At 40.0% G+C, this 24,438-nt stretch overlaps 1 protein-coding gene across 1 annotated transcript; it reads right to left on the bottom strand.

The window, feature by feature from the left end:
- Window positions 1-14,587: 14,587 nt before the first annotated feature.
- Window positions 14,588-17,979, bottom strand: LOC106660282 (atlastin-like). The gene is made up of 6 exons (XM_023460246.1): window positions 17,953-17,979; window positions 17,484-17,691; window positions 16,416-16,777; window positions 15,906-16,317; window positions 15,630-15,833; window positions 14,588-15,555 (listed from the first exon to the last, which is right to left on the bottom strand). The coding sequence occupies exons 2-6, from the start codon at window positions 17,676-17,678 to the stop codon at window positions 15,394-15,396; spliced, it is 1,335 nt and encodes a 444-aa protein (XP_023316014.1). The 5' UTR covers window positions 17,679-17,691; window positions 17,953-17,979; the 3' UTR covers window positions 14,588-15,393.
- Between the last annotated feature and the right edge of the window lie 6,459 nt (window positions 17,980-24,438).

Genomic DNA, 24,438 nt, shown 5'->3' with positions numbered 1-24,438 from the left:
AGGACAGAACAACACTTTTGCAAAGGTTTTCCAACGACGACTTCCTGTGTGACCTGATAAACCTAACCTTCAAGATGAACGAGATAACCAACGAGTTGTGCCTTGTCGATGCTTTGAACAAGTTGGATAAGACGCTGTTTCATTTGGCTTTGGTGGGAAACAAGTTGACCGAATCACTGCTGAGAAACGGCGCCGATACGAATTTAGTCGATGCTCAAGGATCGACGCCTCTCCACCTTATCGTTAAGGGATGCACGATGGAGTGGCTTTGCGACATCAGGTTTACGAAGATATTTTTCGAGACCAACGACGAGATCCAGCAGACGGTGGAGGTCGACGCACGGGACAAGTTGGGTCGAACGCCTCTTCAGTGGGCCGTAGCGAGCCTCGCGCCGAATACCGTCGACGCGCTCTTGGCTCGTGGTGCCGATCTTGCCAACTTCAGCTTTCCCACCGAGGATTACTTCGCCAAGATATTAAGCCCGAGTTACAAAGAACTTATGGTGACTTTTAAAATGAGTCTAGCGTGTGGCGCACTGACGATCGTCGAACGTCTCGAAAAAGGTGGATACGAATTGGACCGAAGCGACGCCCTGACAATCATGAAAATGTTTCATAAGTACAGATTGTTCGAGGCGAATTTCGGCGAATATTGGTATAAGGACGTGGGGGTGTTCAAAGCCGAAGAGATAATGATACGCTCGAACCTGTCGCTCCACGACCTGATCGAGTTGCCACTCGAACAAGCGAAAAAATTACTCGCTTACGAGGATTACACGAAGCTCGAGCGCTCGTACAAGTATCGGGGCCTTTGCAAGAGGAAGGTGTACGACTCGCATCTGAACGAGGTACTATTGAGAAGATTTTGTCGTCGATGGGCACTGGATTCTTTCTTGGAGCTGATCCGTTTGCAGTTGCCCATTCTCTGCTGCGAAAAAATCATCGAGCAGCTGGCGAACAAAGATTTGTGGCATATTTGCTTGGCGAATCAAGATTAGAACACGTGATTTGCAGCATTCAATCTTGTTCGTTTCTACTTGATGTTGTAAATTTTTTGTATTGATTACATAAATAAATGCATAAAAAATCATTAAATAGCTTGAATTTCAATTTTTTGCGTTTCAATTTTTTTTTTTAGCTTTTCATGCGTCCAATTTATGTTTTTGAGGTCGGGGGGGGGGGGGCTAAAAAGCTACCATAACAACATTTTCAATTAACTTCCAACCAATAAAAATTGTGCTCACTATGAAAAAGTAATGCGAAAAAAAGATTCTTGTTCAAATTGTACATTGAAAAAGGGTCTCAAAATCAAGATTCTAGATCTCTAGGTCGCTCATACTGTCCGCACCCCGTATCTACGTCTGTTTTCTATCGATACCGATTTGAAAGGACTTTTGTCGATAAAAATATGATCTTTTGATTATAAAACTTGAACGTTCAATCTATTTTGCCGTTTCCAATGAAATTGATAGAAATATGAGTGTAAATGGTGAGCGCGGGGGCGGATTATGTATTAGCACATCAACCACGCTATGGCCAGAGGACAGCAGCGGATAGGGGCAGCCAATTTTGAAATGGATATTAAAGTTTTTAATTATTAATAATAAGTTGTGTAAAGATCTATTAATTCAATATTACAAGGGGTTATTTTTGAGTACTAATTATAAAAAATCCCTCAAACAAATCGTCATCGAGTTCAATTTTGGAACTGGTTTATAACATTATAAGGAATACATAATAAACAAATGAACCCAAAACTTAATTGTAAATAATGTGATTATAAACAATTTGGCATCGTCCCTCGAATACAGGGATCATGTTTATAGAAAAACAAATTAGTTTGAATGTTGCCTCTCCCGTTGAAATAAGCCATAATACTCAACAGATCAATTTTGTTGCGGTTTGTGTTAGTAGTCAAATACATTAATTAATTCAAGTACAGAAAAATAAATATAAAGTAAATGAACTTTTTATAACCATTTTTATTGAAATTGAAGGAAAATTAAGGAGATATATTTTTCTTACTACTCAATATCAATTGTCATCTTCCCCTTTCTTTTTTTTTTTCTCTTAAAATAATGATGGACCTGAAAGTGAAGCCATTTTATACGGTCTCTGATTGGTCGACTGACTTTTGACGTGAATCGAAATTGGATAGAGTTACATCTACGGTCAAAATAGCAATTTTTTCAAAGGACGACTGAAAAACTGATGCGCGCGAAGCATGTCTAAAAGTTACTAGTATTGTAAAAGGTAAGAAATTGAGAAGAGAAAAAGCTGATTAATATCTCATTGCATACATCAGTAGATAAGTTTAGATGGGAAATTAAAGATTGCAGGAATTAAGCGGCTCGGGCACATACATCGGCTTGTCGAGTCTTATCGCTTTTCGATTCTCGCCCTTGTCTCGGCAGCAACGATAAGCGATCAAATAAGCGTATGTGTGTATATCGTACTTTTGGCTCTTGAAACGTATAGCTTTGTCTTTCGAGAGCATCTTTGACGCATATATGTGCTCAGAGGCAGTAGCAGTAGCTGCAGCGAAACCTGAACCTCGAGAAATGTGGCTATATACGTTTGTGTGTAATTATACGGATCGCGCGAAGTGATAATGCAGCTCGCTCCTGTGTACTCCACCAATCCGCGCAATAACCTGCTCGCGTTTGAAAAGAGGAATTAATCAACCAGCGCCTCTGCTGCCTATATAAACTTTGCAGAGCTATTACAGCTCGCCTCGTGCGCAGGGGTGTGCACTTACATTTCGCTCGCATGCAAATCTCCAACTACTGCAATTCCCCAATCCATTGGTAGCGAGGAAATTCACACAACCCTGCATGTATAACCTTTTGCTACATTACTCTTGTGCGAGTTTAATTTCTGTTCAATTATCACAATTGATAACGGCAAAATTGTTAAAATTAAAATTTTAATAAAATTAATGCGAAACAAATTTTTTGAAACAAAAAAATATGATTTTTGTTAATAGACAATTTGTAACATTTTTTTCTCTTATATAACTTTCTAACGCGCTCCGAGCGCATCAGTTTTTCAGTCGTCCTTTGAAATAGTTGATATTTTGACTTCAGATGTCACATTATTCAATTCCGATTCGAGTCAAAAGTCAGTCGACCAATCAGAAGCCGTATAAAATGCCTTCACTTTCAGGTCCATCATTATTTTAAGAGAGGATATTCCTCTATCTAATAAATGATGCATGCTTTTAAACGAGTACATGGATGCTGTATATATATTTTTATTTGTAGTACGTATAAAATGGAAATAATTGTTACGAGTTCTAATGAAACAAGGTCGTATTTTGGTTTTTCGAAATCCATCATAATCAAAGTTAATCCCCTAGGTCTTACGCGGCCGCAGCAAATAATAAAACGTCCCAAGAGCTAATCCTTGCGCTGCAATTTTAATTTCCATATTAATGACACTCTTGAGTACGGTCAACGAATTTTTAAATTTGATGAGCGGCAAATCCGAAGAAGCTGAAAAGGTAAATTCGGCAAAAATCATAGCCGCTCGCGAATATATAACTTCTGTGAATCGAGCGTCGCTAATGCTAGAAGAGGCCGGGCCCGAGACTAAATTCCGGATGAGCGCTTTAAAGCACTGATCCGGAAAAGACAAGATGATACGTAGAGAAAGAGAGAAAGAGACGAGAGAGAAAGGATAGGTAGCAACAATGTAGCAAGGCAAAAATAGTCAGATTAGCTCGTCCACTTTTCGATGTTCTCGCTTTGCAATTTCGATCGGCTGGAGTCGGTATCGGGACAGCGAATACGCCTACGCATATGAGAGCCGCTCGTACGTAGGTACGCGTGCATTTGATAGCACTGGCCGTTGAGCGTTTGCTCGTTGGCTGGCAAGGAATATCTGCCCTCCTGCCCACGGCCTCAGCCGATGACACTCGAGCGACGTGCGCCCGTCGTCCAGGCTATACACTGCGTATTAAACTGTGCACACGCGCCACAGATATATAGGTATAGAGAGTCAATGTCGCCTGTGCCGCTGTCACCTCCTCGGTGGCGGCAGCTCGATTATATCTCGGCTGATCGAGACTCGAGGCTTGTGCACGAACGCCTCGAGTGTGGGCCCTTTGTCTGCCGCGCGATCCCATTTTCTCGCATATATGAGTCATTTCACGTCAAGTCTCCTAGCGCGGAGCCCGCGCGGCATTATTAATCGAAATTGCTCAATTTGTAACTCGCCAGAAAAGCACCTAAATGCACCCAGAAAAAATATGTGCCATATGATTTTGATAGAAAATTTCCTCAGCTTTCCGATGATGAGGTCAGATTTTCGAAAATTTTCCATTTTCCCCGGAAAAACTTGACATAAACTTTCAAACTCAAATTTCTCAAAAACGGCATTTTTAAGATTTTTTTAAATAGTGCCAATCGAAAGCTGAGGAAATTTCCTATCGATATGCGAGTTTTCGGAGAGTACTTTTGATAATTACTCAATGAAATACAGCGACGAACGTGTAAAAACGTGAGATTTCGGCCCGTGCGGCAGCTGTTCCCGCGCGCAGTACCCCGCGCAGCGCAAAATCTCACGTTTTTACACGTTCGTCGCTGTATTTCATTGAGTAATTATCAAAAGTACCCTTTGAAAACTTGCATATCGATAGGAAATTTCCTCAGCTTTCGATTGGCACTATTTAAAAAAATCTTAAAAATGCCGTTTTTGAGAAATTTGAGTTTGAAAGTTTATGTCAAGTTTTTCCGGGGAAAATGGAAAATTTCCAAAAATCTGACCTCATCATCGGAAAGCTGAGAAAATTTCCTATCAAGATCATATGGCACATATTTTTTCTGGGTGCATCTAGGTGCTTTTCTGGCGAGTTACAAATTGAACAATTTCGATTAATAATGCCGCGCGGGCGCCGCGCTAGGAGACTTGACGTGAAATGACTCATATGTGTGTGTTTCGCGCCTATACACACGAGCTTTCCTGTCTTGTCCACCTATTTTCTTGAAATGTGCGATCTGCCCAAAGAGTACGCGTCAATTTGTTACGTGTCAATTCACCTACGCGTTATATATACGCACCCCAGAGTCCTGGCGCTTCACCCAGGATTACATATTATTGCCCTTTTTTTTGGGAAATGTACGCTATTGTAGCTTTCGTCCAGCATTCGAGTATATCTATTTGCAGGCTCGAGCTTGATTTTCTGAAATAATCTCGTTTGCAACTTCAATGGATTCTCGGCTAGATTCTATCATTCGGCTATAATAGTGGCGGCTTTGAGACATTTGTAAAACTTTATCCGAGTACTTGGAATTATCTTACACTCGAGCCGGACTTGATGGCATCTTTGAAACTTATACACTCTTGCATGACTAGTTGGACAGTTTGAGAATTTGAAAAAAAAAACCTTTTATATTTTTCGACCGCACAGCCGCGGTCTCGATCAAGTTTGATTCAGCCGATAAAACGAGGAAAAAACCTCTCCGAAAATATGAAACTTATTACATTGTATCTGGCGAGCGGCGTTTACGAGTAAATTAATTAAAAAAGTGTGGCTCATTTTTTATCCTATTAACACGTTTGAGATGCGATCAGCAGTACGGCGGGGTCATGGATAGCTCGACGGAGTCTTATATACGTGCGCGCGCGCGCCTGCACAATAAATAAGAAAGTAACTATACCTAAGTACAACGTCATCAGGCAAAGCAGGGTGTGTCGTCATGACTACACACGCAGCGGGAGGCGGGGCAATCGATACCACCCTCGCGCCTCCACAAAATACACTCCTACGCGCGGCACACATATATAGACAAATACATTATTGTGATGTATAATAAAGGACTACCGCAAACTGTTAGCGCGCGCGCGTCCATATACCACTATACACTCTCTTTCCATATACATGGCTACTGTATTTCGCATTACATCATAAAGGCTTTCGCGATACACTTAGGCGCGCGGCAAAGTGTATACATATATATAGAAGGAAAAACGCGACAAGCAGAAGAATATCTGCCCCCTACGAACATCCACTTTGCACGTTGCTTTGGCTTTATGGGACTCGGCAACAGCCTCGAGTGTCGATGTTTACTCCGTGTCGCCGACATAATACCTACCCTCGAGAGACTGATTTTTTGCTCCCGTGCGCGTGCGGCTCTATACTCTTTAAATACTTCTCTTGAGGCCCTCGTGTTTAATGTGAACATCCAAACTGCTCGACATTCATCTTAACCTTTTATTTTTCTTCTATGCTTCCACTTGACTCACGCTTCACCGACTCACGAGTCTTTTTCACAAAAATTTGACTTTTTTATATTTTCGATCATGATTGCTCGAGTGAAAATAAATTAAATGAACCCAATTAAAGCGTTGAACATTTTTCATGTCATCTGGTAGAATAATAATGATATTTGTAACAGTATCTCGCTCTGCTACATAAAAAGGTTCCAGCTACACGATTGTTTTCAAGTTCCATCACTTTCTCTCATCTTGTACTAAATTTATTTTCCATCTTGCATCTTTCTTTCATGATAAGTAAAAAGATTCTTCGATTGTTCTACCGTGTACATTAAAGCGAATGTCCTGAATAAACATCGAATAAAAAAGAATCAGAGGCGGCTTTTGCTCAACTTCAAAACATTAATCAGCTATTTAGGTGTGATTTACATTCAGCAAAATTCAAACAAAACAAATCACATATACAAGTACTTTTGAGTTTACATGACTGATCCAAAGAAAGAAGCACTCGAGTTTAGTCTAGTAGTATCATTCGAATTAGTATATCATTCATCGATATTATTCAAAAAATGATCATAATATTTTCATGCTCTGAAATAGCAAATACGTATTTTAAGTTGAAAGTAATTTTCTTATAATATTGCACACTTATGGGTTGACACGATTTTATAATTTTTCAAATATATAGTCAAATCCTAACTTGATGAAAATTACTTAATAATTAAATTCTATTCGCGATCAATTTTACTCGACACATAAAATGTTCATGGCAACAAAAATTGGAGTAGATTTTTTGCAGAGTCAACGGCGTTGCATGATTTATCTCTACTAATACACGCAATTAAAATTTACATAATGTCGGTTACATGAACCACCGGTAATAGAATACCTACATTCAAGTATAAGAAACAAGTTAGTCGAGAATAATTCAAGTGTTTCAGTATCGTGTACAATGTGACATTTCCTTTTTTTGATAAAACGAACATAAAATTCATTAGAGGTTTCATAAAATTAATCTTTACAAAATAACATTTACGAAAACATTTCTTTTTAAAGTATTTTTTAAAGCCTCAGTTAGTTTAATTATTATAAATTATTATAAATAAAACAAAAGAATGCAAAATAAAATAACATAGGATATCCGTAAAACTGCAATTTATAATCAAAATGAATTGCGGCGTAAAGAAGCAAGCGAGTGAGATGCTTTATACGATTCAAGGAATATAGTTTGACACCCACTCGTTTCATACACACATTGCATACCCATCCATTCTTCCAAGTGCCTCAAGGTTCACAAGCACCTGTCTCGGTTCTTTAGCCAACACGGCTATTGTGTATGTGAGAAATGAATTGTTTTTCCCTTTTGCTCGCTTTGATGATGTATTTTAAGACTTCAATGTACATGAATAGATAGTTTTCAAAATATTTGTTTTATAAAATATTCTTATAACATAATGGACCTGTTATTGAATTTGTCTGTTTTTTTTTATTGTGCGATCTTATCAGTTCTTATCAATTTTTTTGAATCTGATAACTAATGGGAACAAGTGAACCAAATATTATTAATGATTTATTGATTAATTTTTCGTAACTTTGTGCTCTATATTTTCATTGCTGTGTCTAATGTCTTTGTCGAATTTATTGTAAGATTTTTAGACTCGAAGTTCAATATATTCTATAAAACACGTTTGAAAAAACTACAACGAATGTAGTTCGGCATATTTTATCTGGGCGCTCAATAATTACTAGAGAGCGAAGAAAAAAATTCAAAGACCAATGCTAAACAGTTCGAAAGAGTTTTGAACTAAAATTCAAAGTTTATATCCTAATTAGATTTTCTTTTTGGTTTATGATTTGCAACAGTGCAGTATATGAATAAACGTTGAAAACAGGACGAACTTGAATGACGTCTATAGTTCTCACGTTCCAGTTGAAATTTGGAATTGAAAGAGTCGTCGCTCTTCTTTTATTATTGCCTTACGCTAATGACACGTAAGAATATTTAAGGAATCACAAGCAATGGTCGAGTTCACGTTTGAACGTTGGGTACGCTGGTCATTCGATTTATCATCTGAAATGGATTAGCACTCGACGAGCAGATTAAAGGAACCGAGATGCGTCGGCGACAGCTACTACGACGAATGAGTGACGAAAAAATTAAAAAGCAAAATGGGTAAAAAAAGCGAAATACGAAAGAGAGCCGAGACACATACGTGCTTTGCGCGTTGAAAAAAGAAACAAAAAAGCAAAATAAAATGAAAAATAAAATAAAAGATAGGTTGATGTTACGAGTCGAGAAAAGGGGTTTGCCGTGTGATATTTGGTGAGTTCGCGCAGCTATATGCTCCTTGATTCGTTTCTCTCAATCTCGCTCGTACAAAAAGTTGCACAATGCCGCAGAGTGAAGGATCGACTTGCCTCACTTTTATAACCTGATGATATAAACATCACGCTTACGCATGAATATGAGATTTTTCTTCGCTGCCCGATGGAACAACGAAAGGAGCGCACATGTGCGAGTGTTCTCGACTTGATGAGTCGGGCATTCGAGACGTTTTTCTTTCGACGTTGCGACCCGCAGCTGCAAAAGTAATTTCGCGGGAAAGCATTAAAATAAATAAATGCAGATTGAAGTTGTGAACTCTCGCATTGTTAAAATTATTCAAGTTGCAAAAAAAAGTCACTCGGTTCACACATGTCGTTGGAATTCCATCGAGCGGTAACTACGGCGCCTTTGATTGCAATCTAAAAAAGTTATAACGTTATCTGATAAAATCTATATAATTTATGCAAGTTTATAAAGGCCGAGGAAAGGATCGAGTTAATGTCCTGTTGTTTCGGTGTTAGCCTTTGATTAACAAAGTTTTTTTTCTTGTTTAACAAGTTTCAGTAATAATTTATATTATGCAGGCACGCGTTAGCTAACTCATTCTCGTTCCTCGTTATATACGCGAACTTTCTTATCTTTGGTAGAGAAAAAAAATACTCACACCGAGACGTTTGAGTAGCGTAGTCAAAGCAATAAAAAGCCTACGAGCTGCAGCGCGGCGATTATCGAAAAAGCGAGGCGAGCTGCCAAAAGGGTCGAGTCGAGCGCGCACAGTCTTGATTACCGTATCATTTAAGTTAATAATACGGAGACAGTGCAGGAGTCAGGACGAGGGGGGTGAACGTCCGCGCTCTACATTATAGACATAGCTCGTGCATACGTAGAATTGTGCACGCATAGGCGGGGGGACTGTTTGTGACAAGTTTGTCTCCCCCACGGGGCTGATGCGGCCTCGACGTCAACAGCTATTCTCCGATCATGGATTACGTTATCGCAGGCACAAGCGACCCCGTTACGAAGCCCGAAACGCAGCTCCTCTATGTAGCGACGCGAGTTTTCGCTTGGTCCAGTTTCGGCTTCGTCAATGATCGTCCGGACTCGAGCGCGACATTATTAAATGGCTCGCACTCGTGTTCGTTTAAGAGGAATGTTTGGCATCGATCGGACGGCGATAAGGCAAAACTGAAATCGGCTGCATGGACGTAATATGGCGGGGCCGTGTCTCGCGCGCGTTGACAAGAAAAGTAGATTATCGTTAAGCGTCTTGACTGGTGGCGATGGGAAGCGTTGGCCGAGCAGAGGTGAGCCCCGAGGCCGACCGCGGTGACGCTGTGATTCGAGACGCTTTCGGTGGGCTCAGTCGCGGCGGCGGCGACGATTATCGTAAATTACGAGGCTCGGGCAATCCTAACAACGGGACGCACATAATGCCTCGATCTCGCTCGAATACGTACTCGCGCAGTCATCACTATGTGAACTATGTCCACAGCGTAATATATATGCGTAATTGCGTATACGGCGGCACGGACACGAGACACCCGACACGCGTCCGTCCGCACATATATACAGGCGCGTGGGGCTCTCCCGCTGTAAACCTTGTAAATCACGCCTGCCGCTCACCAATGTATATATATCTGTGAGGAGCTGATCTATGTGCCGCTCGAGCACAGGAGATGCTCGTTCGATGCGTTTGACCGACACGGGCGGATGCGCAGGATTCCGGAAGTAGCCCAAAGAACCGGAACGAGACTCGGTCGCAGCTACTCGGCACACGCGCCACGCGCGCCAACCGCCGACGGCTTCGATTCGCGACTCGACTTTACTGGAGGCTCTGATCCAGTGTGGAATCGCGAGCCGAGTAGTTTGCGTTCCGATGCTCGCTTTTCGATTTATCTCGCCAAGCCGGCTCGAAATATTATACATATAAATGCGAGAATCGAGCGGGGGGGGCTTTTGTGTCGATGCTGCGCAACTCGTTGATCCGCGCCTGCACATTCATACGGAGCCACGCAGCCCCTTACTCATAAGCGCGTCTCATCATAATAACGAGGCTTTTTTAATAAGCGCCGGCGCGTCAAGAAAGATCGATGTGCGGAGCGATCTGTGCTGCGCGCTGCAGTCAGAGCCGGCCGCTGCAGCCTAAATCGCGCGCGCGCGCCAGCAGCCTTATAAATATGCAAATTCGCGCCCGTGATATAGGGACCGATCGGCCGATGTATGCATCGAGTCGACCTGCGCGCCACATGCTATACATAATGCAGCAGCAGCGATTATGAGCCGGAGTCTTACGAGTCTCGTGCTGAAAAACGACGCGAGCCCCGAAAAACCGAGAGACGAGAGAAAGCAAAGAAAAGCCCCGTCGACGGCGGCTTCAAGTAAAGGCTCCCTGTATTGACTGATGCGCTGCATATTTCGTCGATCGCGTGCGCGTCGTCTCTCCCGCTGGAGTCCGCGAGTACAGCAAACGGGTGGTCAGCGATCGGCCGGATTCCGATCGAAGCAGCGCAAAAACTTTTCATTTTTAGACCTATACCCAACGACGTGAGCTCACGTTTGTGGGAGGCACGCGACTGAAATCTTACAGAGCCCGGAATTCCGAGATTTCCAGCTCTATATCGCGCTCGTTATTGTAATTGAGTGATATGCATAAAAAACAAAAGCGAGCTATTACGGCGCATTACGGCTAATGGCCCATATTCTCATCTAATTTCATTCGCCTATTTCACAGCTATGTATGATGTTTCAAACGATTCCGGACAAGTGGGCAACTCCCCTCATTTATGGTTAGACGCGCGTTCAACCGCTCGAAGACCGAGGTCTCGCACGAGACTCGCGTGCCAAGCTTATGTACAAATTCTGTGGCCGCATACGCTGACCAAATTAACGAATTATTGTTAATTCAAGTCCAGCCTTTCGTAGATGCGCGTGTTGTTTATTGCAAGAGAAAGCCAATAGCGCTACTCTTTCTTCTCGTGTATGTGCTATTTCTTTTTGTGTAAGGATTACTGACTCGAAGCTCTGAGAATTGTCGATACCACTTTTTACCACGGAAAACCATCAAGTGTCGCCGAGGCTATCTCTTGATGAATTTATAGCTCTATTGCGACTGAAAGCCCATCGACGAGCAGCTTCTGTGATTCTTCTGCTTACAACTGTTTACTTTATTTCAATTACACATATAAATTTTATCGCTGTTCACGATCTGTGTATCGAAACATTTAGTGGGCGTTTGAAATTCAAAGTAACTAATACTTCCGAAGCTTCAGTGTACTTTCTAAGTCTATTATACATGTACGGAAATTAATTAAATTGTGGTTTACACTTCATCGAAGTACTCAATAGCTACTCGATAGCATATCATGAATATTAATTTTGACCGCCTGTTTCTACGTCAACATTGGATATATTTCGGTCATAAATCAGCACATGCATATTGAATTTCAATCCGATTTAACATCTTTTAAAAATTCAGTCGTATCTGCATTCGATTAAATGCGTGCTAACAGCACACATTGCAATCGCATGTAAACATAGAGGCGGTGTCAGGAAAATAGGCACTCGTATTGAAACGTAGACACTTGAAATCGATGCGAGAAGCGCAGCGTCGTTTTCTTTTTCCGATAAAAGTATAAACTTCTCGTGTGCGTCTCGCGGGGTCAGTTTTTGCTCGTTCGACCGCCGCTAGCGAAGCTGCGCAGTTTTGCCAATTGACAGATGAAGAAGAATTGCCGGGCTCTACCGCGGATACTGCATTCATACATAAAGTCAAACACCGAGGCGCAGTCCGCATTGCTACATTTGCGCGATATCTCAAGATGAGATGCTGCCGATCGATCGGGAGAGACATATTTATTGCCCCGCAGTCCTTTATAACTCGGACGTGGAGCCAAAAGCTTTATAAGTGCAGGCAGGCAATATCTCGACATCAATATGGTATTCCGCGTTCGCGCTCGAAACTTTTTTTACCCCTCTATTTATTTATAAATCTGTCGATGGGTGCGCGCGAGTCGAGCCAGCCAGACGGCCGGACTCTCGTCACGGATGATAGATAGCGAAATTATGATCGCCGTAAGCTTTTAATTGCGATTCGTTGGCGTTTAGCTGCGGCGGTCCGATTCGACGTTCGCTAGTTGCGCCAAATGCGATCGCGCGCAGATTTTCCTCGTCGCGATCAACAACGCACGAATCTCAGTCGAGCAAAAGACGGTTGGTGGGACTTTTTGTCCGAGACGCATAAGATCATCGGCTTTTTATCGGGCAGCGATCGACTCGCTCGACCGACGATCCATCGTTATTTTATTCGGATGATCGTTGGCACTCGCGGACTGCGAGTCGAGTGCAGCTGGCGCGAGCAAAGTCAAAGCCGACGGCTACGATATAACACGCAATATACATGTAGGCTGCTATATAACGCGCGTAGGTGGTGCAGGCAGCAGTTGGCAGTTGGCACTTGCGGCGCACGTGCAGATATCGGCCTTGCGTCGAGGCCAACAACAAAAACTGCCTACGACGCTGTCGTGGACAGGGGACGACGTCGTCGGTGCCACCCCCGCGATCAGCCAGACAAACGTACGTACGAGGAGCGCGCACGTAGGAGGAGTAGATCGTCGACTCGGCCATCCCGGCAAATATCTCTGGAGCTGACAGCTTCTGGCCCCTCGAGCTCGCTCCTGCGCCTGTATAACGTCGCATATGGCTTTGGCTTCTATCGGCTGCTAACGTGCGACTACTGTTTTGCGTCTGCTTTCCTGCCTGGCGCATATTCTATCGCTGCTTTCGTGGAGCATCAGCTCGCCTACGATCGATAATGTCCACGCGAGCCTCCGCTTGTCCTTCAAAGGCCTTTAAACGCCGCCTGCCTGTTTACGTGTGTCTAAAGGCGACCCTTCGCCAAGCTCATTTTCTACCGATGTACTTTTCATCCGTCCCGTGCGTCGACTGCTTTATGGCTTGCGAAATTCGCAAACGCGCATAATGCGAGCCTCGCTGTATATCGAGGCGAATCACGCGAATTATTAGCGCTGGGCAGTTTGTAAGTCAATTTCATCGTACCGCAGCCTATATATCCGTAATGAGGCACGGCGTCATTCGTAGCGGCTCGCAGGAGCGCTTCATCATTCCGAGTCCGAAGATAAATTCAATAAATAATACCGCTGCGTTTGCTCGACGCTCGCGCAAGCCTACCTCCTAGCATGAGAAGCATAAAGTTTACTTTTTTTCACTCTAATTGACCAGTAGGATGAATGGCCGTGCGCGTTGCGTTTGCACTTTTACGGCTTGCAAATCAAAATTACCTAGAGCATTGCCGACTGCCGAAGCTCTTTAATTGACCCGAGCTTCTTCGAGATAAGAGTAAGCCTAACTCACCGCCCGATATCTTATTATGATTACATTTAACGCAATCGATCAATTCTCGTCATTTATGTGGAATTTACTTTGCTGGAATACAATTTTACTGTTACAATCAACCAAAGTACTTGGACAAAGGTCGCGGGGTTTAATAGATGCGAAGAAAGATCCAATCCCAACTTTTAATTTTGAGTATGTGACTTGACGAGTTTTGTCGCAATTTCCTACTTCGCAGTACGTATGCGTTTATACTTGTATGTTATAGGTTCATAATCATTTTCTCTACAAGGATACATTTGCAGTCATTTTTTTAGCGATAACGACTAATTTTTGAATAATGTTAAAAATGTTGTTAAGTTATCGCGAGTACAGGAATTAGTTGTAGCATGCAGCGTTCAAGAATAATTCTAGTTTCGAGTATATACTATCAGCATACAAGTAAGAATATACTTGTCAAAATATTAAACTGATTAACAGGTAATTGAAAATCGATTCAACAGCGATAATCAAAAAAAATAGATTAATAACGAAAACGTGGTTTTTGTAGTTAATGTAGGAGAGGTCAGTAAAAGATTTTTCGCAGTCACAAAAAAATGAATAACTTGAAATACTTTATTGTTTTTAACGAAATTAAACGATATTTATGTGAAAGATCATCGAAAATCGCGTTACATGGTCATGTGATTGTAGAATTCTTCACTGCATCCAAATCTCCCGTGAATAATCTTACGCTTTTAAGGTCTATCATGCACTGCATTAATATCGCTTTTGAATAAGTGTTACAATGGACAGGTTTTCTTCAATCGTGTACTGTCGTTATGTGCATTTTGAATAAATTTTAGTTTCCAAATGATTTAAGATAAATTTCACATTCTGAGGGTTACTACGGTCGTGAACTATATTTATGTGCGATTTGAGTTTATGCTTACGGCCAAATGATTTTAGACAAATTTCACATTTAAAGGGTTTAATACGATCATGTACCGTCCTGACGTGTCTCTTGAGGCTACTTATTCGTCCAAATGATTTATGGCAAATATTACATTCAAAGGGCTTGCTTCGATCATGTAGAGCATTTTTTTTCATTCTTATATTCTTCAAAATTTAGTCGGGACTTTTCTTTAAATTGACAGTTACTATCGTAGTCGAAGCCTTTTTTAACCAAAATTATATGATTTTTTCCATTCAAGTAATTATTAATCTGAACTTGGTTTTCTATTTTTACAATAGGTAAGCAACTTTTATACTCAGTTTTGAAGATTCTTGTCAATAGAGATGACGGCTCAGGTTTAACATATTTGCACTCAAAATCTACAAATATTTTGATTTTTAAATTTTCCTGCAAAGACATGGCCGCATTCACCATTCAAATTCCATAAAAAAAGTAATTTTAGTTATACAATCCAGATTTTAATTTGTTTTTTTAAATTAATCGTGTTACAGTTTATGGATGTACATTTGATGCCTGTAATTTAAATTAAACCCTTACATATATCAACCTAGAACCAATTATTTCTCTTCGCTAACTTTAACAACGGAATTACTAGCCGCCAAGTGATAAACATTATTGCTATAATGAGGAATATTATGAATCCACTCACAGAGAAACGATTTTTATCGTCATTTTTTGATTTAAACTCTTTGTATTTTAAATCAATAAGCTGAAATATTGAAGATTTTTAAAAAATAAGTTTGAAAATTCAAATTCGTTTAGAATTCATTTATGGACTCTTACCAATTTAAAGATTTTATCAGCTTCATCGTTGTATCCAAGTTTTTTTTCTTTTTCAAAGTATTGAATTGCTTGCTTGTAGCAAATGTCATGTGCTGATTGGAATTTCTTGTTTTTCAAGTAAGATTTCTTAGGTCCGCAAAAGGTATTCATCAAATTTTCGTATTCAACCACAGCTTGTCGCGTTGCAGTTGCATTATATTTTGTCTATATAAAATGGAATAATATTTAAATTCGTTTTTTTTTTTACAAAAAAAGGGTTTTATAAAGTAAACTCACGTTCAAACTATTTTTAAATAAAATATAATCCAGTTCTTGATAGAATTTCACGCCTTTTTTGAAATCTTCAAGTAGTGTAGCGGCAGTGTACTTTAGGTCAATCTTTTTCGTGTCAAGGTTTTCTCGTGCCAACAACATCGGAACCAAATTTTTAATCTGTTGTTTATAATCGTTTCTCAAATCCGATAAGAGACCATTGACCTTGATATCTTGAGCGGGGTTAGAGACAAAATGCGGCATAAGAAAGCAAGAATATTCAGAAAAATTAGATTCCAGTTTTTCTTTAAGGCAAAGCAGCTCTGGATCTTGGATGTTTGCATTTCCAAAAGTTTGCAACAAATAATCACGACCTCCCTCGTTTCCATACTTGTATTCATGAGGGTAAGGCCAGTCACGTATGAGAAATTTCAATCTGACACAATAAAATTAATTATCTATATAGCTTCAGTAAATACTGAAATTAAATTGAAGAAACTGCATTAATAAGCAGTTAAAAAGTGTTTTACGAACCTCTGGAACAATATACGGTTGACATTTTCATGTGGAAGCTTAGCATATTCTATAACGAAGTGTAAATGCTGCAAAAATTTTTTGCGCATACATTCGGGCAAAAAGAAGAGCTGCATGGACGACAATGTTGTAGTCAATGCTAATGCGGAGGCACTAAGATGATCCATAATCGAATCACAATCGAAAAATCCCTTCGTGTTCATCAATAAGATAGCGACTTTTTCGCCATTCGTCAATTCGGTCTTGAACGCTTCGGACCACAATTGAATGCCAATTTCCGTATTATAATTTTCCCAGGAGGCGCCTTCGAGTGGTTGCATCTCGTCACTCATCCAATCTTTCGATCTATTTTCCAGTTTGTACTGTAAAATAGTTATGCATATCTCTTGAGTTATTGTTTTAACATTTTCAATAAGTACTCTAGACTCGTTCTTTTTTAAAAATATTTTCCAGTTGGTTTTAATCGTGCTGAGTCTTTTATTTTTCCATTGAAATCAACGGATTTTTTATTTTCATTTGTGACAAATCAACGTCAAATTTATTTAAAACATATGCATTTAAGCTAAGAGGCATGAAGATGCTTAGTTTCTATATTATAACATGATACATAGGTATATTTTTACCTCTAAGTTCAAAAAGATACCTTTATACCCAAGGGCGACAATATAGTGTAAAATTTTCATTTACTAAATATCTTTGAACGCAAAAAAAGTTTCTATAAAAAATAGTATATTACAGCGCTCTAACCTAAAAATCGCGACTTTGCCGCTAGCTTTATAGGTTCTTGTTCTATATGAAATATTGTATGCAACTAGGGTATAACGCCTATTACTGTGATCCAAACATAACCTTCAATACTCTATTACAAGAAATTTGATTACATGTAAAAGTCCAGTAGTATAGACGGGCAAAGTAATATGTGCACCTAACGTAGTACGAATAAACTTTTTCCATTACGATAAATTTTTTATTTAGATAATTTAAATGTAACATAAATTTCAATGATCCCGGAAAATGCTGGAAAATAGTTTAAATGACCCAGTACATATAATAAGTACGAATACTTACTTGACTGTTCATGTAACGCAAAAAAAAGTTGAGCATCAGGTCTTTGGACCTGTCGAAATATCCTGACATCGACACTATGATCAAGCGACGATCCTCCATGTCATCCTGAGTTAGTATTCGAATGAGAGATTCTTCGTCAAGTACAATCGAAGAATGATTGGGTGAAGTTTTTACTATCTCGATCGGGTGGCCCATTGTTTAAATGTAGCTGTGAAAAAAATATATAATTTTACGATCGTTTTAAAATTATTACTGCATTTTGTAAAACATGAATTAAAGCTTATGTACACAATTTACATACAATATTATACAGCACAAGAGTCTAAAACTAGCCGAAAAGTTAGGTTGGAGTGCTATAAAATACTTTAATGCCAAATTTGATCAGTAGCTTGCCTAAAGTTATTTTATCAAATTTAAAAATTGTCTTATTAATACTTGCAACTTTACAGTTAAAAGGTACTTAACTCACCAATTAAGTATTAATGTTATACAATTATGGATTGGTGGACAAAATCTCCAAACCAAAACCTCCAATCCAAAAGATCCAGACCGCAAGATCCAACGGCAAAAATAAGTCCAAAATCTAAAATATCCAAAAAGTCCAAAAATCCAAAAATTGTAGGCCCAAAAAATAAAATATCCCCAAGAAAAATAAAACAAAGATATGTATAAAAAAGTAATCTTTTATTAAAGGTGTAGGTAGTGGCCAAGGTCCTTGATATATTTAAGCTGCGAATCGTCCTCCACGCATTCATCATAACGCATCACGATGTTCATTATTCGATCCTTGACTGTGACGAAGTGACCATCGGGCTTTTTGCGAACAGCTTGGCCCAACTGAATTTGACGCAACAGTGTTTCGGTGTCGCCTTGTTCATGTTGCAGCTCCGTGAGGAAAGTATAAAGGCTCGGGTGTTTCTTGCCCACAATCACCTGGAACCGATTGTGCCAACCTTCTGACGCGTTATTTGTTCTTGCTGTAAAATCAAGCACTGCCTGATAATGATTCCATAGTACTGGTGCGTAACGGACTGCCACTGCCTTCGCTCTGCCTCTAGCTTTCTTCCCACGGACATACGTTCTCTATAATGATTTGATTTAAAAAAATTAAGTAAAAGAGATAACAAGTTAAGAATATACGACTTACCTCGAAATATGGTACAACTTTGATCCTAAAGACTTCAGGGGGTTAGGCAAATTAATTTTGGATATTTATTTTGTTGGACATCAGATAATTGGATCTTTTGTACCTTTGGACTTTTTTTTGAATTTTGGGTTTTGGATATTTTGGCATTGGAACTTTTGTTTTGGAGATTTTGTCTCCCTACCACAATTATGATATGATTGCGTCTTTTCTATCCGGCGTACTATAGTCTCGCCTAGGCAGATTATGGCCGTGAGAATCCCTGAGTTGATGAAGCCCTCAAAAGTGCAAGGAGAGAGAGGTAGGAGGAAAACAAAATACTTGGTCGCAGCTCTTATGACAAAGAGCTCTAAGACCTAAACAGAGAGTTGGGGAAGAAGTTCATCATAATCTGAAGTAGGAATCATGGGTATAGTTCTCAAAATGATCAAAAACTACAGTTATTTTACATTTCTTAACATTAGAACCGTATGTTAAGACTGCACATGCAAACCATGCGGTCTTATTATACGTCTGATTCGTATTTTTTTGAGTTGTTGAATGATATACTTGATGAACGAAATACTTGAAATATTGATTTACATTATTTTTTCGATTGCATTTAAAAATGTGTTAGCATTGCATAATTTTTGACGTAGTAAACCTAAAATTGGTAAAATTATTAAACAGTTATGATGATGCTCCATCACGAATTCTTTTTAATCAGACCTTGATGTACTATGATAAAAATTATTATTCAGAGAAAAATGACTTTAATAATAGGGAATAATCCTCCTGAATTTAGGGTAATGGCTCAGTCGTACAATAGCAGCAGCGATGATCATACAGCTTCATTTATATTTTATAATAATTGTTATTAGCATTATAGTATATCGTTTCAAATTCAATGCCGTGAGCATATCGAAGTTGTTTATGCCTTGAACATGAGTGTGAGTATAAGAACGCCCTTTACAATAAATAGCATGTTTCTATTCTTTCCATAACGTAGAGGCGCGTAACTCCAGACGCTAAGTACTTTTCAATCTGAAACATTTTTTCATGATACTCAAAAGTTTAATTTACGTCTACGTCTGACATAGGAAATGAAGTAATGCGATAAAATTGGTTAATTTTTCTTATTTCTGACGAATAGCCGCGATAGTGCAAGCTTGTTTCAATTAAACAAAAAAAAACACTATTTACTTTAAGTTACATAATATTAAGATATAATATATATCAACTATAGACATACAATAAAATCAAAAATTATATAAATGAACAATTATTGAGAACATAATTTTACGACTTACATTTTTAAATCGAAATATAATTAGTATTATAAGCATACGTGTACTGGACCGTGTCGCTGCATATCTTGAATCTAGTAAATTTGATTTGACTATTCGTGTTCCACACTTAAAAATAATTTTTTTCCTTCAAGATTAAAAATAAATTTTAATTTATATACGATTGTCCATGTACTTTAATAAACGAAAATATACAAGAACAAGATAGCAGTCCTAACTTCTTTGCGCTGCTTTTTCAAAAGATGATTTGTTAGACTAAATATTTTAGTTCCATGAAGCATTTTCACCCAACACTTGTAAATTTTAATTTGCGCCCGACGTACTATAGATAAATTCATATGTAGAATACTTATAAGGATCAGAATTGAAGCTATTCGTAGGGCTTTTTAGAACAATGACGAGTATGATAAGATTTAAATGAGAACGATAGGATGATTTGGTGGATCAGGGAATGTTAGCATGTAGGATGAGGCAGTGCTGCATCTCTGGTACCATATAGTTGGCCGATGGAGAGCGATGCGCGCTCCTCGATGGCAGGGGCATATTGGCACTACGGGGGTGCTCCTCGTTCGAGCCTTGTCGGTTCTCTCCTTCGTCCAGTTTCTCGCGATTACTACATGTGTACATCAATAATACCATGGGGAGAGAAAGAAAGAGGAAAAAAAGCTTCTTATATTTCTTCGCGAGTATAGATCTTCTCTTTCGTGTCACGAGTCTGCACGCGATATGCTTACAAGTTTGATTTAATACCATCGTTGTTATTGCTGAAGCTGCTGCCACTGCTTTTGCAGTGCCCATCGAAAGATGCTCTTGTATTATTATTTATGCCAGTGCGGGCTCCGTGAAAAAAAAAGAAAGAAAACAAAACAAATATGGGCTCTCCGGCTCCGTACATGTCGCTAGACCGCAATGACGCCGCACCAACACAAACAAGGAGCCTCATTGCTCTTGATTTATTCTTTGACAAAACTATTTCTCGAAAGTCCAGGCTCACTCTAATCGGAAATTTCCCTTTTCTCCGTTGACTTGCAGCTATTCTCGTATCTTTAAAATCTACTCGTATATCTATTTAGATTAAACGATATTGTCATCGCTTTCTCTAAACTGTGGTACTAAAGGCGACTTTATTGCTGCGTAACTCGAGTTGACACTGCCCACGAGTGAATTAATTGCAGATTTTGTGCTATCAGTACATGCAAATATAAAATGATACATACAAGTGAGAAAATATTTAATTGCACTTGGTGAATTAGAGTAGAGATTCACAATTGATTCAGAGAATCAAGTCGGCGGCGGAAAGAAGGAGTCGCGAGGAAGTTGCAGGGGGAGCCGGTCAAGTCTTAATAAGTCCATTGCTCGTGCGCATAGATGCAGGCATCCTTAAAAGATAAGCCGCGGGTCGGCGCGCGGCTGCTAGCTGCATTAGAAAAATAGACGTATGGGAAAGTCGCGCTCGAGTTGGCGTAAGTGCGCTGGGGTAGCTGTGCGCGCGTACACACCATAAGGTAAGCTAAGCCGGGTATATAGACTATCCGTTGGAGTAGGTGCACCTCCGCCGGCTTTTAATTGCGATTCTCGCTGCACAGCGTGAGTGGAAGCAGCGGAATATAACTCGCCAGCCAGCCCTCTTTCTTCACTTGCTGCGCGGGCCTCGTGTGTAGATTATATAGGAATATAAATACACAGCTCGACGCTCGAAGAAAACCTGGTGGTGGCCCAACACGGCCACGCAAAGAATTTTAATTGCTATATACCCGCGAGCGCAAAGAGAGAACTTTGCCACGCCAAACCTCGAGAAAGGAGCTGGAGGAGGAGAACGAGGAGGAGGCGCACTTTGTGTTAACCCACGCACGCAGCTGCTATCTCACTCGCTCTCTCTCTCTCTCTCTATCTGCGCGCGCGCTCGAGAAACTCCTTCGACTCTCGTGTATATCCGACAAGTTGGTAGCCAATGAAATCATATATCAACTACTACTACTACTGCTGTTCGGCTACCTCGTTCCTTTCCTCGTCCAGCCTAGCCTTTATCAGCTCGTCGAGAAAATGGCGCACGCCACGCGAGCCGACTCGAGCTGCTGCTACTCTCGACCCGACCGCGAGCCAACGTACGCGTCCGATCTCATAAGTTTACCTTTTCTCATTATAGCGCATTGCGCGTCTTTGACCCTTGGCGCTTACTACCGCCGCAGCCACGCGAGATCACCTCCTTCGATTGCCCTCGGCGGCAGCGTAATACCCATTTTACGATACGCCTCAACGCATGCTAATTTTGACCCACATCCAGAGGGCATCAGATTTTGCAGCTATACCATGTGCGAACCATGTGTTTGCTTCGGAGCAAAAAAAAAAATCAAATAGCCCCGCTGCTTCGACGCCTTCGCTCGAGAAAATTACGTCGATGCACCTGCACATTTGCGTACGTGCTTTTACAGGAAGTTTCAGTCTCGAAAAATCTAGGCCATACCTCCGCACCGATCAGATGGAACCCGACTTGTTTGATTTTACGCGCGCACTTTGTTTTTCGCTTCAATTTATATTCGAGTCGTTCAAAATAATGCCGATATGTTTTAAAACGTGAAACTTTTCCAGCAACTGAAATTTTCCCATAAATGTGAAATGTCGTCGACTGTAAATATAATTTTTTTCTTAATTTTGCATTAAATAATAATCAGAAACATATCATTATTTAGTGCCGTCTTATTTACTCGCTGCGAACGAAATAAATCACAATGATACAGGGCGTGAGGGAATATCAGAGAGATACCTGCTGTTGTAGCTCGACGCATTCTGCCACGGCTGTATGAGATGGGTATATGGAAAGCCGAGAGTCTCTCTTTGTTCGTGCTCGAAAAGGCTTGACGAATATTAACTCTCGCATTCGTGCAAGTACTAAATGCATGATGCCTCTTTTCCATTTCGCCTTCTTTCTTCATTCAACTTTAATAAAAATACGTGCCAAGCAAGCACACGTAGTGATGTAAAACGTATTCGGCCTTTATTCGCTCGGCTCAAAGTTGAGCTCTCGAGCCTCAAGAATAGCTTCTAATTACACGGCTGCCTTACACGATAACCCTTGCAGATAAGGCTAACGTCGGAGCCTAGATCAGCAATTCCACCTTGCGCTGCCAGCACGATCGCAGCAGCAGGTATCTCTGATCTTAGGCTCAATTTTTTATCTACTGGCCTTTATTGCGCGTGAAAATAATAATATAATGCGATTTGAAGCTTTAGCGGCATGTGTGCAGTCATCATCGTAAGCAGTCTTATATTTTTCGTGAGCAAATTTGATTTATTCTCGCCGCGCATGCATAATTTTATCTTTTTCGTTTTTTACTTATTTACTACACGACAGGAGCACGACACTCGCGCTCGACTTTCTGCCGAGAAAAATGGGATTTAAATGTGAAAAGAGATGAGCTTTGTTCACAATTTTTTACCTGTTTTTATTTCGGCGAATTAGTTATTAAATCCACATGAACAATATTATGCAATATTTAATTTACACAAATCTTTTAATGCGATCAGCTTGTTAAACTTGTTTATTAAGAAAAAAATGAATTGCTCGCTAGTTCAATGAAATAAGTCAACAATTTTTTTCTTGTAAAACACTGAATTTTAACTAGAGTAAAAAACGTTTTATCACGAGAAACCCTAGAACAATAATTGTTATGAAAATATTATATGCTCTGGTAGTGTCTTGAACACATGGGTACGATTTATAAATCAAAGCTAATTTATTTTCATAAAACAAATAACAGCAATGAAACTATGTAATAAAATGAAGGTGCTTAATAATAAAGACACGCTATAAGTGTCGATGTTTAATAACGTCCATAAGATGAATAGCAAGACACAAAAGCGAATGGGGCTATGGTAAGGTTATTTCTCTTTTTCGATTCTTTCATTCTCCTTCTCTTATTCTGTCCATGATATTGGCCAACATACAACTCAAAAGAAGATGCGTAAAGCTTTGCAATTAAAAATATGACGAGCATTCGTTTCCCCAGTCATAAAATCATTAGCATAAAAATTCCTCTACCTGTTGCAATTCAAACTCTCTGTCTTATTTTCTTTGGCTGACTTTGCTTATATATAGACACATATTCTCGCATACACGCATTTCTTCTTTTCGATCATTTTTGTTGTGCGCATTCTCGGCGTGCTCCCCGCATCAGAAGACTCCCCAGAAGAGTACGCGCGGGGTTTCATGCCGTATAGTCTTTTCTCATCTTTTTCGTTTTGACTTTTTTTCTTTCTCTCTCTCTCTCTCTCTTTCTCTTTCTCTTTCTCTCGCTCGCATATTTCGTATTTTAAGACTGCTAAGCGCGTGCACGCGCGCGCTCCCGCACAGTCGAGGCTCTAATTTATAAACATATAATGTGACGAGGGAGTGGTTGCTCGCTACCACATAATGATAGGGTCACGTTAATTACGTTTGCCTTGCAACCACCACCACCACCAACATCAACTCAACCCTTCACGCAAAAGATTGAGAGAGAAAAAAGGTTGAGCACATGAAGCAGTA

The sequence above is a fragment of the Trichogramma pretiosum genome, unplaced genomic scaffold (assembly GCF_000599845.2).
Source record: "Trichogramma pretiosum strain Unisexual culture from Peru unplaced genomic scaffold, Tpre_2.0 scaffold130, whole genome shotgun sequence".
In the NCBI taxonomy this organism is placed as follows: Eukaryota; Metazoa; Arthropoda; class Insecta; order Hymenoptera; family Trichogrammatidae; genus Trichogramma; species Trichogramma pretiosum.
Note: the sequence above shows the minus strand (reverse complement) of the source record. Positions and strands in the feature narration are given on the sequence as shown.